Source organism: Delphinapterus leucas, chromosome 15 (assembly GCF_059928025.1).
Source record: "Delphinapterus leucas isolate spDelLeu-1000000601 "Yukka" chromosome 15, BTC_Dleu_Yukka2, whole genome shotgun sequence".
Classification (NCBI taxonomy): Eukaryota; Metazoa; Chordata; class Mammalia; order Artiodactyla; family Monodontidae; genus Delphinapterus; species Delphinapterus leucas.
This window is the reverse complement of record NC_143143.1, coordinates 73529810-73549596: the sequence shown is the minus strand read 5'-3', so window position 1 is coordinate 73549596 and position 19787 is coordinate 73529810. Positions and strand designations below refer to the sequence as shown.

Below are 19787 nucleotides of genomic sequence, written 5' to 3'. Positions count from 1 at the left end.
ATTCATGGATCACTTTCTTATAGGTCAGGCGCAGCACTAAATGCTTTACATTATGACATCTCACTGAATCCTCACAAAAACTCAGGGAAGTTCAACCCAGGGAAGGTTAAGTAGCTTATCCAAGGTCTCAGAGCTGGTAATGGGACTCCAGGACTTAACCTTGCACTCCATTGCAGCTCTCTAAAGCCTTCTAACATTGGGCCCCTAGAAGTCTCCCTGGCCTGGCCAGGTAGGCAGGTCAGGGATTAAAACTCTCAGCTCCCTCTACTCCCCTTGTTTCAATGTTGTTCTACCATCCTTTGCTACTTTCCTACAGAAAACCTCAAGCACGCAGTAGCTCTTAATTCCCTCTCCACAAAGAACCTCTCTTGTGCCCAGAACTGGCCTCTCCTTCCCCTGCCCCTGAGGCTGTAGTCCCTGGGTTACAGGCTGACTGCCCCCGGGGACTGCGAGAAGGAAGCTACCCTGATCTGGGAGTTGTTGAAGAGAGTCTAAGACTCTGCTTCCAGGGGAACCTAACCTGTTTGAGCTGTGCCTCACGTAAGACTCACGGGGACCTGGAGCTTCCCACCTCACTGGTGCCTGCTGGCTGCCATTCTGACCCCCATGTAGCTCTGATCTGGACAGGCCTGCCTAGAACTACGGGTTAGAGGCACCCTCTGAGCTAGACATCCCTTTCTCCTTTCCCGTCCTTCTTGCGGGTTATAAACTATTCTGAGCACCAGCTAGGCACTAGTCTCCACTTGTCTCTCCAAATGGTAGTGGACGGGATGGGGCGGGGCGGGGCAGGGGGGCGCGTCTAGACGTCAGACCCCTAGAAAGTCAAGAGCTACACCAACTCAGTGGTAGGGTGGCGGTAACTTTCGGATCTAGGTACTTTCCTTTAACCTTTGGAAATAAAAATATTTCCAACATTCCTATGTTCACTTGGAAATCTGTGGCCATATTTAATGTACTGCCTATCGGTTTTTCTTGGAAAGCAAGTAATATTTACACAGTTTACATCCTTAGTGTTTAAAACAATACAGTAGGATGAGAAAGTATGATTATAAGGTGCAGACTGTTTAACCACTAAGAACTTAAACATCTTTAACTATTAATCTCTTCAGAATGAGTTTATTAATGTCACTACCAGAACCCAAATCCTGGCTCTGCCAGCTCCTAACATGTAACCTTGGGCAAGTTCCTTAGTTTCCTCATCTGTAAGATACAGGTGATGCTGTTTCCTACTTCAGAGGGTTGCTGTGAAGATTAAGTGAGCAAGGAGGTGCAGAGCACTTAGTCTACTGCTGGACATCTCTTTAGGAAGCACTCAATGGATGTTATTTATCACTTCCATTGCCCAGTCCTCTCTGGAACTTGCCTCTAGACACTGCTTTGTCACTTTAGAATTCATAAAAATCTCAAGAAACTCACATATTTTTGACCCCCAACTGTCATTCAGCTTAGTCATGATATTATTAAAAAACAAAAAACCCCCACCTTGGCTCCCCTGACCTTTGGCAGTTTTCATAAATCCAACTGACACTCAAGGGGCAGAGATCTGTCATCGAAGATGTGCAGGACAGCACCAGCCTTTGTGGGAAACTCCCAAAGAGGTGTGCCAACACAGCTGGAGCTACCACCACCAGAGCTGGCCACGGGAGCCTGCGGCCACACGATGTGAGTGCTCTGAGGCTTGCCTCAAAACAAAGTTAGTCACCTGCCTTTAGAGTCTGGGGGGAAATCCATCCACCCAGGGGAAGCCATTTCAGCTGGTCATACCTCCTGGACCCCGCAGCCAGGATTAGAATCCCATTAACAACCTGCTTCCTCCCAGCTCGGCTAGAGTTCCCTGAGTTACTGAGGTGCCTCACCCGAGCATTTTCCCAGCCTCTGCCCAGGCATGTTCACTCTTAAACCTTCATCCTGTCGGCCTCAACTTCCTATTCTGCAGGGCTGGGAGCCAGGAGGCTAGAAAGGCTTCCTGGGGAGATGGCAAAAGTCCCCAACTGTGTAGCCCTAACACTGAAAGCTGAGCACCGACAGCTCTCTCAGGCAGGCTCTGGAGGACCCAAAGGGGAGCAGCAATGGTTTCCAGGCAGAAATGGGTCTAGACCAGGGCATTCCACTGGGCACGTTCAGAAGTCACTGGCAAATGGCAAAGGTACCCTGAGAGTCATGGCAGTTCACCCAAGGCGTGGCGGAGAAGGCTGCAGGCGGGGGTGGGACACAGGTGTCCCCGGCACTTAGTGTTTTAACCCGTTGGAGGAATACTCGGGTTCAGGAAGAAAAGAAGGTGGCCTAATCATTCTGTATAGCTCCCGAGCACAGCATTACAAAATAAGCACAGGCAGAGCCGTGGAAAATACTGTATTTATGTACACGGGAAGGGCAGCTGTAAGCCCCTCACAGAGGACACTCCACCCCGAAGAAAAATCTTAGTCGCAAATCCCTATCTCCCTCGGCACTATCAAGTGCACCTCAAGCTGGAAGGCTGGGCGCCCACTGTACCCTTCGCACTGTGTAATTCCAAACAAGGCGGGAATAGGGAACTATTGCCAGAACGGAGGTCCGTGGGAGCTGGGATGCCCGGTCATCCCTAGAGAACAGGCAGTGACTCTAGTTCGAGGGTTAGATGGGGAGCGACGCTAAGATTCTTCTCTGGGTCCTACGGCCTGCTATGTTGAAAGCTGGCAGCAGGGTGGAGGCCCAGTAGAGAGAACCGGAAGAAAGTCAGTCACGGGTTCACTGGTGTACACACATGTGTGTAGCAGGACACAGGTTGTGCGTTTTCTTTCTGCTTGATGCCTCCACCTGCCATCCTCTCACTGACAGCAGCCTGCTACTTTGCGCCTACATCTTTCTGTGGCTCTGGATCCAGAAGCCCAGTGTTGCTCCAAACAGAACAGCTGCAGTCCAGCAGCATGGCAAAGCTAACAGCTGTCCCAGGGAGGTAAGACAGGTGGCTAGAAGAGTGGTGCGCTGTGATCAGATACCCTTATTTTTTTTTTTCCTTTTTAAAATAACAGGCTGGTGACAGGTATGGTGGCTCAAGAGTGGCATGGTTCTGATTCTGTTATTACCCTGAAAGAGGTCCCCCTTGCCGACCTCCCAGATACCAAGGCTTCAGTGAACGGAGGCCGTTCTTGCAGCTGTGTTCCTGCCTGCTACCTGCCTTCTTGACGGGGCCTCACTGTCTCTCCCACACCAAAAGAGACTTCACATTTCCCGGGTTCCTCTCAGGCCTGGGCTGGACCTCATCTGGACAGTCGGAGCAGCCCAAGGTGTCAAGTGCCCAGCTGGGTGTCCAAAGGACCTGACTCTAGACACTGGACTTCGGGGCTGAGTTGAGGGGGATGTCCTTGAGCTCCGACCGCATGCACAGGTACTCCCCGATGACAGCCATGAGTGCAATGCACACGGCCTGGACCAGCCACCAGGTCAGCGCCGAGGGGAAACGGGAGCTGTAGAACCAGCAGCCCAGGAGGTGAAAGAAATGGACAGTGACAGTGAAATCCAGACACTGCTTCCCTCGCCGGATGAAGTACAGCAAGCCCAGGGCACTGTGGGGAGAGGACAGCAGTGAGTTGTCACTGGGTTGTCCTGGTCTTAGATTAGGTTATTTGGGGGAGCAGGGACAATTAGGATGACAGCATAGTGGTCAGAAGCAAGCGAGAGAAGCGGGAGGCAGGGGTTACATTATCAGATGCCCAGAGGAACCTGCCAGGTGATGCTGAGAGTGGATCAGGCTGGGGAGAAGGAAAAGTACGAGCTTGATGATCAATGCAGCTGCCACTCAAAGGGATCCCAGCGACTGGCGGACACTGTAGCAGCATGAAGCATACATGTTTCATCTAAAGTGGGGCCTGCAGCTAGGCAAGTCTCCATGCTAGAATGCTGGCCTGGAATCAATCGATCATCCCATTTTTTAAGAGAAGCCAGAAATCTGTATTTTTAACATAAAATATCCTGAGTTTCAACTAAGTGAAAAAAGTCTTAAGCACCCTGCATGGGTTGACAACTGTGTAAGCCAAACAGAACATATCTGGGAGCCAAATTCAGGTCGAAGTCACCCCACCAGTTTTCAACCTCCAGTGTAAGGTCAAGAACAGTAATGTGAAAGGCATCGTTCTAAGTACCTCCTGTGAATTAACTCCTGTAACCCTTACCACCATGAGGTGGGTAATATTATTAGCCTGATTTTACTGATGAGGAAACTGGGGCTTAGACAGATTAACTTGTCCACAGTCACTAGACTAGTGGTAAAGCTGAGAGTCAAAGCCAAGTGAGTCGGCTTCCAGAGCCTAAGCTCTTAATCACTTCCCTAAACCACCTCTCAGACAAAGCCCTCAGGGTACAGATGAGGACCCAAGGCCTAGAGAGAAGGGAAGGAACTTGGCCAATGGCACATGGGCCAAGAATAGACTGACTCCCAGTGCAATCCTTTCCTCATCTGATTCCACATCAGGGAAGTGATCTGAGATGAAAGCTGTCCCAAGGCAGCATGCACAGAGTGACATAAGAGCTTTCCAGCTAAGTCAAAACAGCGATCAAAGAAACCCTATAGTGGAGCCGGTCCCAGAACTGGCCTCTGCCACCCATTTTAGTCCACCACTGCCCAGGAACAAGTGCCAGCCTGTTTCATGTCCGAATTTAGGAAGTTAGTTCCAGCGCTAAGACCCCAAAAGCTGGATAGCAAAACTGGTGATACTCACCAGGTGAGGGCGTTGAGGACGAAGGACATCGTGGAGAGCCGGCCCGGAGGGGTGGAAAAGCCCAGGATCTGAGGGGGAATCACAAATGGAAATATGCTGGAGAAGTGACCTGGCAGAGCCCCAGGCTCCAGGACCCCAGCAGCCCCGCTCAGGAACAAACATCATTCCAGGACCACAGAAGCCAACAGGCCTCTTCATCTGTATGGCAGCCTACTTCCACCAAGCTGCTTTTACAGACATCCACCACTGTATCTCATCTGACCCCTCACAGCAGCCAGGAAGGGATCATTATCCTCATTTTACAAAGGAGGAATAAAAATTCAAAGAAGTTAAGTCACCTGCCCAAAGTGACAGGGTAAATAAACAGCAAAAAAGAGTTAGAACGGGGCTCAGCAAGGCTCCTAAGAAGGTACTACTAGGCACCTGGTGGGTGAGTGACCTCCATCACTGTCCATACGGTACCGATACCAAACATCTGAACACTTTCAGCTTTCAAAGGCCTTGACATTCGTTATCTCATATCCTCACAACAACCTCATAAAGTTGTTACTGTTACCTCTTTTTGGATAATAACTTGCTTATTATTACCTTTTTTTGGATAATAACTTGCCCAAGGGCTACATAGAGAATAAGCAGCAGGAGGAAAGATTCCATCCCAGATCTCCTGGCTCCAAGAACTGTGCTTATTACCATATACCACAGCTGCCTCTCTGAAGCAAAACACCTCTCCACCCTCCCGTTACACCTTATAAGGCACTTTCTTACTCCTAGGCCCCTCTGGCCCTCATAACATTTTGCTGAGAATTATTCTATTCCGGAAGAGGACACAGGCTCAGTAAGATAAAGCAACTTGCCCCAAATCCCACAGCTGGTATGTTTCAGCCTACATTGGACACGAAGCATTTCTGAATCCAAAGCCAGGCTCTCTGTACTGCAGTCCACGACCTCTATGCCAGCGGTCTCATGATTTTGCAGACAGGAAAACTGAGGTTCAGAGAGATGACAACACTCGCCCCAGGTCACACAGCTAGTACATGGAACTTAGAGACCTGACTCCAAAGTCCAGGAAGTTCCCATTATACTCCGTGAATGCTCTTTTATCCATCCCCCCGTCCCCAATTTGGCACCCGAGAATCTGGGGCTCAGAGAAGTGAAGTCACTTTCTCAGTGTCAGAAAGGAGATGTATCAGGTTGCCTGGAACGCAGGCCCCTTCCTTTGTACCAATCTGCCTCCCTGTCATTCCATTTTATGGATAGGGCAGCCGAGGCTCAGAAAGGTGATATCCCTTTCCCAGGGCCACAAAGCGAGAAGGTGGCCCAGCCAGGTCTAGAGCCCAGTAGTGTCAGACCACCCGGTGAGGCCGAGACGCCGCCCGCGCCGGCCCGGGGACCATACCTCGGCGTCGAACATCTGGTCCAGCGAGGGGCTGCTGCGCACCAGCCCGTCCACCAGCGCCAGCCACAGGCCCAGCGAGCCGTAATACACGGTCTGCATGAGGACGATCTGCGACAGGATCAGCAACGGGTCCCACACGTAGCTGCGGAACTGGCCCGCCATGCCGGCCCGCGGGGCCCGGCCGCCGCCCGGGCCTGGGTCAGCGCCACCGCCGCGCCATGGGCCCCGGGCCGCCCCGGCACCTGAGAGGACACACGCCGGGCCTCAGCCCGCCGGCCGTCACCATGGCAACGTCGCCCAGTCGGGAGGAGGGACTGGGACCGAGGGGGCGAGCCCATTCCGGGAGTTGGGGGGAGGCCGGGGCGGACAGACCCATTCCCGGAGTGAGGGGAAATCCTGCCCGTTCCAGCAGCTGCTCGGGCCCCGCTCGTACTCGAGCTCCTGTGGGGTTCACTCACCGGGTGACGGACTCGAGGATCGAAGCTTCCGAGTGCAGCCCAGCCTCACCGACTGGCCCCCGGAACGGTGCTGACAGGCAGGACCATGGAGGAGAGGCCCTACCGGCCTAGAGAGGCAAAGCTCCAGCTGCCGCTGCGACTGTAGCTGCTGCGTAGGAAGGAAGCGTTTCCGGGGACAGCGGTGGAGGGGCGGGGCTGACATTGCGCCGGCGTAGCGGGTGCAGTCTTCGGTTGAGCCACCTAAATGAGAGTAGGGAAGTCCGGAAGCGAAGTGTGCACATGCGCAGAAGTAAGAATGAAGGCGAACGGAAGTTGGGCACCAGAACGGTAGAGCTAGGGTGCCCTCTAGAGGGAAATCTTGAAGAAAAGGAGGACGGCTAGGGTAGAAGATAGAGGAGGGGTCAAGGGCGAGGGAAAGATGTTTGGGAATTAACGAGGTGATAACGTCGACTCTGTTTTCAGCCTAGATTCCCAACGTTTTCTTTCTCCTAGTTAAATCCTGGGATAACTTGAAATGAACTTGCCAGCAATTCCACACATGATTTTGCCACTGTTTCTGGGTTACAGATGGTAAAACTAAGGGCCAGAGAAGGAAAGGAATATACTGTCTCAAAGGCATAGAATTAGTGGCAGTCAGAATTAGAGTTCAGGTATTTCCAATACCACAGCACTGATTTCGTGCCCTACTGAGTGCCAGGAAAATTTGCACACGTTCGAATGAGACAGCCCCTGCCCTCAGACACAACCTAACTGTATTAGAAGGCAGAGTAGTGGGTGTTTTATAATGTGGATATCCATTTATATATATATATATATATATATATATATATATATATATATATATATATATTTAAAATGGGGTAAAAAGCCCAGGTTCTGAAGTCATACCTGGAAGCAGATCCCGATGCTGCCTGCCGCCATAGCTGTTTCTCTCTGCCTTCTCTTCTGAGTCCAAATAGTGTGGACAGTCAGTAAATATGTGCTGAATGAGTCAAGAATAGAGAAAGGGCAACAGCAAATTGATGAGTCATTTCACTCCTGCCTCAGCCGACCGAAACCCATCGATTTCCTTGATCCTAGGTTCTCCTTCTCCGGAATGGAAAGAAGGGAAGTAACTGGTTCCAGGAAGAGTCCAGGTTTTCTAGCCTGCTCTACTAGCTGTGTGATTAGCAAGCCACTTTCTTCTTTAAACCTCAGCTTCCCTGTTTATGAAATGAGGAGTTAGACAAGATTAATGTTTTCCATCATTTAATCTACCCTCCACTAATTATTTTCCCATTAAAAAAAGCTTATCAAAGACCTATGTAACTTGCCAATCAGAACTTCTGAACAGCATGTGTTAACCATGTTATCACCTTGAGTTGTTACAATTCCAGACAAAGGTAAAGAAACCTGAGACACTATCAAGAGTAAGTGTGTGATTTCCCTTATCGTTTGGAAATATTGTAAACAGTTCACTTGGACTCCAGCTTGGAAGTCATTAAGGCTCAAAGATTTCTGAGGTGATTTCCAGTTCAACTATTCTTTTAGGCACCTCATTTCAGCTCACCAGATCTCTCTGGTGTATTAATGACTCATATGATCTAGTGCTTCTGAGAAAACATCTTCTGTTTATTAAGTATCTATGTGATCTTGTTTCATCCTCATAATCAGAGAAGGTATGGGAACTCCCTGGCGGTCCAATGGTTAGGACTCTGCACTTTCACTGCCGAGGGCCTGGGTTCGATCCCTGGTTGGGGAACTAAGATCCCACAATGGCCAAACTCATCACCATCATCAGAGAAGATAGATACTATGCCCCACTTTAAAGGTGAGGAAACTGAGGCTCTGAGAGTGGGGCGTGACTCTACCTAGGTCAGAGAGCTCATAGGAAGCTGAGCTGGGATCCAAACCCAGGACACCTGACTCCAAACACCAAGATACCATTCCAGAATTTTAAAAAAGAGAAAAGAAAGAAAGGAAGAAGACAGTGAAGTATGTGTTGGATAGTGGGAAGTGGGAAAGGAGCAGTGAATCCCTAGGCTTAAGTGGTTCAGGGTGAGGGATTAAGGAGAGGTTGGAAGAGAGGCTCAGGAAAAGTGCTTGAGAGGTTCAACTTAGTTTCGGCAGGCAGCTTCCTTTCTTCCAGGTGCTAGATGGTGTGTCTCTTCCTGAGTTGGGCCCCCTCAAGTCACATCTGGGCCTTCTCCACCCCATCTCTCCCACAGGAGAAAGGGGAGGGAACGCCTTCCTTCCTGGAAAATGCAGGTAGCCCTGAGGCGTTGGGACTGGTGGATAGCTGGTGTCTGAGTCATCCCTGGATCCTGGAGCTTGCCTTTGGGAAACCCCCATGGGCCTGCCAGACAGCAGTTTCATTTTCCCTGTAGAATTTCAGCTCTTGAATTCCTACCTTTCCAAGCCCCGGAAATGGGCAGTGTCCCAAGTCTTAATTTGGCTACGAGAAGGAAACTAAGATGAGGAAAACCTCGGTAATACTCTTGGCCAGTCTTCGTGACCCATTTTGAGAATTTGACTACAGGTGGCCTGGAAAAGGAAAATGAGCTTTGAGTTCAGACCACAAAGCCTGTGCTAGGGCCCCGTCAACTTGCCATGTGACCTTGGGCAAGTCCCACGCTGGATCTTAGTATCCCAAACTATAAAATCAAAGAGGTTTGTTGGACTCCAACTTCCAAACGCAGTCCATGGCCCTGAGCCATCTGAGTCACCTGAGGAACATATACAGTCAGATTCTCAAGCCTTGCTGCAAACCGAAGTCTGAATCTCCAGGAGCAGAGTACAGAAATCTGTAAAGAGCTTCCCAAGTGATTCAGGGGAACATCCGCATTTGATAATTACAGAACAAGATGATCTGTAATTGACCTCAAACTAACTCTCCTGCTAACAGAAAGTTGTGCTGTGACCTTGCCATGTCCACGGCTCTCTTTGGGCCTCAGGGTTTTCTTCCCCTGTCTGTAATATGAGTGGGTTGGACTAAAATAGCTGATCTCCAAGGGCCTTTCCCACGCTGCCAAGTTTGTAGTTTTCAAACTTATGAATGAAACTTTAAACTTTGGGGTCAGAGGCAGAATGACAAAAAGCCACAAGCTGGGACAAACTGTCCTCTCTGCGCAGAAGAAGAGACTGCCTCTGGTCACTTGGTCATTGACGTCACTCTCACATTGGGCTCCCACTGTGAGCACATAAAGACAACTCCTGCTGGGGGCACTTTCTAGATCCACCCCAGTAAATCCCTTGGGAAATGCCCTCTTAGAGGTCTATGGACTTTGGAACCCTTCTTGTCTTTGAACACTGGCTCTACTACTGTCTTACTGGGTGACCTTAGGGAAGTTACTTTATCTCTGAGTCTCAGTTTCCTCCTCTATGAAATGGGGGTCAGAATATTACCCATGTCCTGGGCTTTCCTGAGAATCAGATGTGTGTCGGGCATTGTCTCACTGCCGGATATGTGGTCAGCATTATGTAAACATTAGCAAATTAATTACTGTTATTATTTCTTCCCTTGGAATGTGGGAGTGGTAATAGCTGTTCTCTCAGATTTATGGCAAGGATCTAAGTAGATAACAGACAGAGTGAGCTCCTCTTACCTGGCACATAATAGGAGCTCAGTAAATTTGGTACCTTCTCTTCCTAATCCCATCCCACCCCTGAGTTCTCCAACCCCCCGCCCCCCCGCACTTCTCCCTTCTTCCCTCCCAAGGCTGCCCTACAGCCTCTGCTCCGTGATCTTTTTCAGGGAAGGTTTGCAGGAAAACACTTAAGGGAGACACATGTCTCAGGTTATGCAACTCTGTGCTTACATTTTTTGGAAACTCCATGTGGGAGGCTAGCGTTTGGCTGCCTGTCCTCTGCATTGGTGATCATCCTGGGCTCTGGCCAGTGAGTCACTCTCTTAGAAGGGAAACCAGAGAGAGTTCATTCATTGCCTGCTTGTTTTTTCCTCTGGACTGAGAACCCTTTGTTACCTCCACTGTTTTAAGGGCTGCGTGTGCCTCTGTTTCTGGGGAAGGATATTTGCTGAGCACCTACTGTGTGCCAGACACATATTATCACATTGAATCTTTTTTTTTTTTTTGGCCACGCTGCGCAGCCCGACCAGGGGTGGAACCCATGCCCCCTGCATTGGGAGCCAGCGTCTTAAACACTGGACCGCCAGGGAAGTCCCCGTTTAATCTTTATTTAATTTCCAAAACGAGCCTGTGAATTGTAGGTACAATGAATGGTGCTACTTAACAGATGAAGAACCTCGGCTGAGGAAAAGGACAGTTTACCCAAGACCACACTGCCAGTGAGTGGTAGAGCTTGAACTCCAACCCAGGTCAGCCTGACTCCACACATACCTCTTCCCAGCGCACAATAGAAAGTGCACTGGACTTTACAGTTTACATAGAGCTTTCAACTACATGATCTTATCATTCCAACAGCTCTGGGGAGGTGGGTATATACATTTTCCCCATTTTACAGATGAAGAAACTGAGGCTCAGAGAAAGAAGTGACTCAGCTCAGTATACAGCTGAGGTGTGGTTGGTCTTGTCAGTTGGAATGATCAGAGTTAAGAAGCCTCTGGAGCTTTAATCTTTCCACTCCAGCCTCCCACTTCTTTACACTAGAGGGGGTCGAGGAACTGGTTTTCTGTGTTCTGTGCTCAGTGGTCAGTGGTTTCTACAAATCACCTCTCTGTGGAGGATGGACGATGCCAAGCATTCCAGTGGGTGGCTGGGCCTCTGAGCAGAGGGTGTTGTTTCTCTTGAATCAAGAACTCTTTTCCAGGGATTGGTTACCCAGGCCAAAGACACCCTGGAGAGAAGTGAGATTTTCTGAAACAGTTACCCCAGCCCCTCAGGTTTTCTGACCCCACCGTGTACTATACTTTCTGCCCCTCCCTAGAAATTACTCCTTACTCTGACTTTGAAGGATTCAGGGCTTTATTTTAAGAAGAAAAGATGTTTTCTTCACTTTCCTTTTCGTCTTCATTCGCTCAGTCAGTCATTCAATCATTCATTTGATAAATATTCATTCAGCATTTACTATGTGTCAAGAACCGGTCTGAGTATACAGATAGAGATGAATAAAATGGGGACCTCCCTGGTGGTCCAGCAGTTAGGACTCTGCCATTTCACTGCTGAGGGCGTGTGTTCAATCCCTCGTTGGGGAACTAAGATCTCGCAAGCCGTACGGCGCAGCCAAAAAAGAATAAAGAGAAAACCTTTGCCCTCGTAGAATTTATTTTCTCATGGAGGAGAGAGACAATAAACAAGTCAACCAACAATATAAAATTCATCAAGCAGTGAGAAGCACTATGAATAAAAATGAGGGTCAGGGGACAGAGGCAGTAGAGTATGGAGGGTGAGAGCTGTCACTTCAGAAACGGCAGTCAGCAAAGCCTTCCCGGAAGAGGTGGCATTGAAACAGAGATCTGACTGAAGCAAAGGATGAAGCCAACTGGATATCTGGGGAGAATATTCCAGATAGAGGGAACTCAAGGGCAAAGCCCTCAGGCAGGAATGAGATTGGCATATTCACGGGAGAGCAAGGAGGCCAGTGTGGCAGGATCTGAGTGAACAGAGGGAGGAACGGAGGTTACCCCATCACCCTTGACCAAGAATGGACAGCTTACAGTTTATTTTTAACTTACAACAACCCTGGGAGGTGAGTGGGGTAGCTGGGTGGGGGTAGGCGGGAGGGATGGGAAGAGGGGGCAGATTCACTCATTCACAAATATTTATTTATTTATTATTTTTTTAATAACCAAAAAATTGGGGGGTGGGCCGTGCCACACAGCTTGCGGGAACTTAGTTTGCTGACCAGGGATCAAACCCAGGCCCCCTGCAGTAGAAGCATGGAGTCCTAACCACTGGACTGCCAGGGAAGTCCCCACAAATATTTATTGAGTGCTTACTATGTAGCAAGCGCTGTGTTAGCCTATAGGTATCCAAAACAGACATAGCTCCTCCCTTCAGGGATCTTCTGATCTAGCAGGGGAGATACACAATAAAGCAGGAAAATCAAGAAATAATTGAATAAAGATAAATTGCAGTGAATGTGATAAAAGAAACCATGTAAAAGAATTTGGGCAGGAACATAATTTGGCCTCAGGGGTAGGTCTGTTTGAGGAAGTAGTATGAAAGGAGTAGCCCTGAAAGATGAGTGGAGTTAGCCAGGACAAGGATGTGTCAGCGCATTTATACCAGTCCCTATGTCATCACACAATGATTCTCATTTATTAAAGGAGAAAACAGACTTGAGACATGGGATGTCAATCGCCCATGTGATAAATCAAATGGCCAAGCCAGGCTTCCACCGAGGTTCTTTACCTCCTTGCCCTGTTACCTTCTGTTGCACCAATAGCTTCTGCTGTTTGCAAAGAGCAGATTCTGATGGCTGTGGCATCTAGAAAATAATTGTGCTATCTCTGCCTTGACTAGATGTGGCTAGAGGCAGGGGAAAAAGACCTCATGGAAACAAGGAAAGATGGGAGAAAATTGTAAGTTGAGCTGAATGATTGGTGAAGGGAGGTGATGGGCTGAGGATGGAAGTGCCCTGCTCTGTGCGCTGCACTCCAGCCCTTGGTGCTGCTGGGTGTGAATCACATGGCACTAAGCCAACCACATCTAAGTGCTCAGAGGATGCTCTCTATCAGGGACTCAGAAGCAATAGGGTGTTGTGGAAAGAGCCCAGGGCTAGAAACCAAGGGATCTGGGTTTAGATGAAAGCTTCTTAACCTGGGAAACTCACTTCATCTCTCCGAGCTTTCGTTTTTAAATGGTTATAGTAACACCAGCCCTGGCTACCCTCTAGGACTGTGTGGGGTGTATAGATGCAATAACCTAGATGAAATCTCTTTGTAGAACTACATAGTACTCTGTGAATGGTTGGAATTACTGATATCTATGCCTTTCTCTAGCTGTCAGAGTAGGGGACTGCAGGGGAAGCAGTATGCAGGAGGTTCTCGGGGACCAATCTCTCAACCTCTTTTCTAGCATCTTCCTCTCTGCTCCCTTGGGGACAGTATACTTCAAAGATGTTTTTGAGGGGAGAACAGGAATGAGAGCTGCGAACTCAGTGGGACAACACAGTGAGACAGAATCAATGAAACCTGATTTAAATCCTGTATTAGTCAGCTGTTGCTGCATAACAAACAACCCCCAAATCTCAGGGGCAATCAGCATGTATTTCTCAATGGTGGGTTTGTAGGTCAGCCAGGGCAGCTTTGTTACAGCTTTGCTGTCATTTCTCCTCTCTGAGCCTGTTTTCTCATCTGTAAAATAGAAGTAATACTACTTTACAGGGTCAGAGTGAGGATGATGTTCAACCTTCCCTTTTAACTAAACAAACCCTCTGTTCAGGATATGTTAGAAGCTAGATGACGTTCACGCTCTAGACCCACTAGTAATCCAAGAAGTGGTCTGACCTGAAAGCTCTCACTCTAGGAGACAATGAAGGCTACTGGCCAAGCCAATCAGACTGGCTGTCCCCCAAATTCAGACTAGAATAGAGAGCCAGTAAGTCAGTAAAAGAGACAGAGGCACACATCCAGGAAGAGGAGATACCCTCAAATAAAGATCAGGCAGGCTTCAAGAGCTGAAGATAAGTCTGCCAGCCCCTGGAATCACCTCAGCTATTGATATCTTCCTTTCAGTTTCAGTCTTTGGCCCCCCTATATCCCTCTAATAACCCCCAAGCCCTTTTTTCTTAAAGAGTCCTGAGTGAGACATTGCTCCCTGCACTTGGAAGCATTGCACTAACACGGAGAAGATGCATATAAAGTTGCCAGCCCTGAGCTTGGCATATAGTATGTTCTTGGCCCCTGGTAGCTACTGTTCACTAATCAGGGAGCTGCTTAAGAGCAGGAATGGGGTCTCATCCACCATGGTTTTTCAAAAGGCCTCTCACATAGAAGATGTTCATCAAATGTTTATTACAGGACTTCTCTGGTGGCGCAGTGGTTAAGAATCTGCCTGCCAATGCAGGGGACAGGGGTTCGAGCCCTGGTCCGGGAAGATCCCACACGCCACGGAGCAGCTAAGCCTGCGTGCCACAACTACTGAAGCCCACGCGCCTAGAGCCTGTGCGCCACAAGAGAAGCCACCTCAATGAGAAGGCCACGCACCACAGCGAAGAATAGCCCCCGCTCGCCACAACTAGAGAACGCCTGCGCGCAGCAACAAAGACCCAACGCAGCCAAAAAAAGAAAAGAAAAGAAAAAAAAGTTTATTACTTAAATGACCAAATGAGTGAATTTCTATGTCTGAGCCCCTATGGAAAAACATTCAAATGGCATTTATCCATTTATCCACAGAGCAAAGAGCAAAGAGTCACCGAATATCCACTTGTGTCAGATCTTGGACAAGGTGCTAGGAATCTCTCCGTAGACAAGACAATATCCCTGCTCTCGTGAAGCTTATGTCTGAAGTTGAAGTGAATGATAAACAAGAAAAAGGATCAATATATGATGTCAGGTAAGAGAAGTGTTATGACAAAAAAAGTCAAGCAAAGCAAGGAAAAAGAGTGACTGAAAGAGGGGAGGGCTGTTTGGAGAATTCTTTAACATACCTTGTGGATGCTGACTCACTGTGTGGGCCTTGGTTTGCCTGTCTCAGTGGGAGTGCTGTTGGATTGAATGGGCTGGGAGAATCCTTCTGAGCCCAGTGTTCCCAGTTTCTGTGGTTATGCAAGGCAACGGCTGAACATTCCACAGCCTCTGGAAACCCCAGGTTGTCATTATCTGGAGCTGAAGAGAGATTTGCATGGAGCAAAGAAGACCAGAGAGGGTTGGTGCCATTCTGGGAGAGAGAAGGCCCCAGGACTCACTCTCTCAGATGTTCTGAAAATAGTGACGTGATTCCCTGTTGTTTACTGTGTGTGAAGACCTGTTGGGGAGGGAGCTTCCCAACTCGAGACTGTCACAGGTAGACCTCTGTTATCATAACAACGGGTAACATCTATGTGCAAGATATGTGCTGAGAACCATACTCTCAACACTCATGATATGGGAACTATGACAACTCCCAAGTTACAAATGAGGAAACTGTGACACAGAGAGGTAAAGTGTCCTGCCCCAGGTCACACAGCCAGGATTACAGCCCAGATCTTTCTGACCCTGAAGACTGGGATCTTAATTTCTAACTCTAACACGAGTGAGAAAGGGATGTATGCCAAAGGAGAGGGACAAATGAAATACAAGTTATCTCAGGGGAAGGAGAGATGAGAGGTAGAAGGAAAGAATGAGGGATTTGCGAAGGCTTCCTGGAGGAGGAGGCCTTGGAGGTGGGTCATTAAGCACAGGATTTGTTGTAGCTTCTTGAGCTTGGTGTCTCAGTCTGGTGCAGGGAATTGGGGACTTCAGTTCAGTTCTACAAACCTTGGACTACTGCATTTTGTTTTGTGAGAGCCAAGAAAAAACCTATTAGAACTTTTTAAAGGGGCCCAGGGTCCAGTCAAATTGTTTTTAACTCTTCCGGGGTCAGGACTTTGTGGATCTGAAGAGAGACTCAAATTTTATGCCCCAGAAAACTTTACATAGAGACACATACCCAACAAAAGTAGGGACCATCCACATACTTTTATCCCCAATCCAAGGAGCACAGTTTAAAATCCCACAAATTCACAAATAACTACATTCAAACATGTTGGATGCCTTCAGAGAGATTCTCAGAACTTGGACAAGCAGAGATTAATTTCTTTCTTTCTTTTTTTTTTTTCCGATGGTTAGCTGAGATTAATTTCTTAATTTCAGAAGGTTAGGATAGATTTATAGAAGAGCTTTCACTAACTGTCTCAACTTAGCACTCCTCAATCCTTTCTGCTAGTTACTCGCTAATGATTATTGAAAAACTATGTAGAATGGGCATCATCAGAAAATCTACAAACAACAAATGCTGGAAAGGCTGTGGAGAAAAGGGAACCCTCTTGCACTGTTGGTGGGAATGTAAATTGATACAGCCACTATGGAGAATAGTATGGAGGTTCCTTAAAAAACTAAAAACAGAATTACCATATGACCCAGCAATCCCACTACTGGGCATATACCCAGAGAAAACCATAATTCAAAAAGACACAGGCACCCCAATGTTCACTGCAGCACTATTTACAATAGCCAGGTCATGGAAGCAACCTAAATGCCTATCGACAGTCGAATGGGTAAATAAGATGTGGTACGTATATACAATGGAATATTACTCAGCCATAGAAAGGAACGAAATTGGGTCATTTGTAGAGACATGGATGGATCTAGAGACTGTCATACAGAGTGAAGTAAGTCAGAAAGAGAAAAACAAATATTGTATATTAATGCATATATGTGGAACCTAGAAAAATGGTACAGATGAACCGGTGTGCAGGGCAGAAATTGAGACACAGATGTAGGGAACAAACATATGGACACCAAGGGGGAAAAGTGGCGGGGGGTGGTGGTGTGATGAATTGGGAGATTGGGATTGACATGTATACACTAATATGTATAAAATGGATAACTAATAAGAACCTGCTGTATAAAAAATAAATAAAATAAAATTCAAAAAAAGGTTTTACAAAAATTTTAACTGTTTATAGAGCTATAATTGACATAAAATAAAAGACATGTATTTAAAGCATACCGTTTGACATATGTATACACTTGGGAAACCTGTCTTACAAACTTAGATGATTGTTAAGCAGAAAAAGTAAGGTTCCCCGCTCCATGAGTCACATATCCCTGAATGAATATTGCGTGTGCTAGAATGAGATAGGTTTTTAGCAATAATTTTATGCCCATTTTTCTTTTTTTCTTGCGGTCAAACAGTGGTGTGCCAAAGCCAGCTTGTACTGGTTCAATTTGGGGAAATTTTGTGGGTAGTTGTAACACATAATGATTACAAAAAATTAAATTATATAAACTTACAGCTAAATGAACTGTATTTAAAACAAAGGAAATAAGTACTCAAAACTCATCACTTACTAATCATTTCCCTACATTTTACTGTTATCTATGCTCTTGATATTATCTGCAACTATTGTGTCTGTGCGGTAGAAATACTGCTCATCTCTAACCAACTCTGTGTTCAGTGACACCACATTGGTAGCTTGAAATCAGCCCTGGGGGAGTATTTACACCACAGAAATTGGCCAATGGTACAAATTAGCACTACCCGCCTCCCCCAACCTATTGTTACACATTTACCAGCACAGGGCTGGCTGTAAGTGCTGAGAAACCTTCTTCAGTTAATGAAGTTGACGGGAACAAAAGGAGTGTTGTTACAGTGATGTGATGACAGATAACTGAAATTGCATAGTGACCTATCATCAAAAATTATTTTTAATGATCTATCTACTGACAACTGGATTAGACCTTACTTCCATTCTGTGGAAATCAAGGATTGCAAAACCCATCTGACTTGCAAAAGGATTTCTTATTCTGACCTGAAATTCATTTATTTTCTGTTTATTTCCAAATCCTAAGGAAGAGTATTGAGAAGAGCTGAAATTGATTGCTCACTTTTAAACCTGTAGGGAAAAACATGATCAGGGTTGGAAGCTTGCTTTACTGTCAAGGCTCTCTACCTCAAAAGATTTTCATCCTTTGGGGCTTCCCTGGTGGCGCAGTGGTTGAGAGTCTGCCTGCCAAGGCAGGGGACACGGGTTCGTGCCCCGGTCCAGGAAGATCCCACATGCCGCGGAGCGGCTGGGCCTGCGCGTCCGGAGCCTGTGCTCCGCAACGGGAGAGGCCACAGCAGTGAGAGGCCCGCGTACTGCAAAAAAAAAAAAAAAAAAAAGATTTTCATCCTTTGATAATAATTAAGGTATGGAAGAGGGAAAGTTACTCCCAAGTCTCCACTTTGTGTATGAATTCATAATGTGCCAACAGAGGCCAAATACCCTGGTTCTGAAGCCATGCTTCAGCCTTAGAAAGATAGATATATATATGTATTATATGTACACATATCTTTATGGTATATATACAGGTGTCTGTGTGTGTGTATATATACATATATATATATATACAATCAATGCCCAAGTCTAGGCACTTTGGGCACTGATTGATTGTCATCGCATACTCCCCCCCTAATAATTCCAACAGTACTTGTACTTGGGGCCTCAGGGAATTTTACCAAATCCCTCCCCCCCACACACACACTCACACACACAAATATACACTGTAAGGAGGATATTCAGGGGATAAGGAGAACATGAAACTATCTTTTACAAAGGGTGGGAGCAGATCTCAGAATTAAGATAAACTTGTCCACCGGTTCTCAAAGAGATCAAACTTTTTTTTTTGCGGTACGCGGGCCTCTCCCTGTTGTGGCCTCTCCCGTTGCGGAGCACAGGCTCCGGACGCACAGGCTCAGCAGCCATGGCTCACGGGCCTAGCTGCTCCGCGGCATGTGGGATCTTCCCGGACCAGGACACGAACCCGTGTCCCCTGCATCGGCAGGCGGACTCTCAACAACTGCGCCACCAGGGAAGCCCGAGATCAAACTTTTTAAGAAGTTCAAAATCTGGAAAACAAATCCCTTAAAACAGAGGTCAGCCACCCTTAGACTAAAAAGTCTGCTCTGCAGCTTGTTTGTGTTCAGCCCACTAAGAATAGTTTTACATCTTTAAATGGTTGGGGGGAAAAAAAAATCAAAAGAAGTATGCTATCTCGTGACATGTGAAAATTATATGAAATTCAAATTTCAGAGTCCATAATAGTGTTTTATCAGGACACAGCCACTGTCCTTCTTTTAAGTATTAACATTTAAGGCTGCCTTTGAGCTGCTGTGCTAGAGTTTGAGTAATTGTGACAGAGACCATCTGGCTTGCAAAGCCTAAAATATTTAGCTCTTTACAGAAAATGATGGCTGACCCCTGCCTTAAAACAACCCGCATTCACTGCCCATTTGGAAAGCCTTCTGTCCCTCAGAGGGCGGCGTACCCGGTTGGAAGGGCGCTAATCTAAATTCACGACCCTGGACAAGTCCTTCCTTTCCGTGGGCCTCAGTTTCCCCAGTTGCCCATCTGTAAAATGGGGTTAGGCACAGTGATCTCCCGTCACCTGCCTAGCAGGGGATCGGGGATCCGGGTTGCTGGAGGCCAGGGATTCGGGTGGACTGAGCGGCCCGGTCCACGGGGCGGGTCCCTCGGGTTTCCAGCTGGGCGGGCAGGCGTAGCGCCCCGGAGGCCCAGCTTTCGCTGGGGAATTCCTGGCGGGTGCGGGCGACGGGGGCGGGCTGGGGCGGGGCCGGGGCGGGACCGATCACCGCCTATAAGAGGGCACGC

General features: G+C 47.6%; 2 protein-coding genes across 4 annotated transcripts in view; both read right to left on the bottom strand.

The window, feature by feature from the left end:
* DBNDD2 (dysbindin domain containing 2) overlaps nt 1–4792 on the bottom strand; it is a 35512-nt gene extending 30720 nt beyond the window's left edge. The window contains exon 1 of the mRNA XM_089896982.1: nt 4698–4792. The gene's annotated coding sequence lies outside the window, so the exon portion shown is untranslated. The remainder of the gene's footprint in view (nt 1–4697) is intronic.
* Nucleotides 2338–7527, bottom strand: SYS1 (SYS1 golgi trafficking protein). 3 transcript variants are annotated; one of them, XM_022592306.3, is made up of 5 exons: nt 7440–7527; nt 6552–6791; nt 6094–6356; nt 4698–4765; nt 2338–3545 (listed from the first exon to the last, which is right to left on the bottom strand). In XM_022592306.3, exons 2-5 carry the CDS (start codon nt 6751–6753, stop codon nt 3305–3307), a joined length of 774 nt encoding a protein of 257 aa, XP_022448014.2. In that variant the 5' UTR covers nt 6754–6791; nt 7440–7527; the 3' UTR covers nt 2338–3304. The 3 variants fall into 3 exon arrangements, with proteins under 3 accessions (XP_022448014.2, XP_089753101.1, XP_022448015.2); XM_089896975.1 differs by having other exon boundaries at nt 6552–6928; nt 7440–7497; XM_022592307.3 differs by lacking the exon at nt 7440–7527 and having other exon boundaries at nt 6094–6335; nt 6552–7299.
* Nucleotides 7528–19787: the final 12260 nt, after the last annotated feature.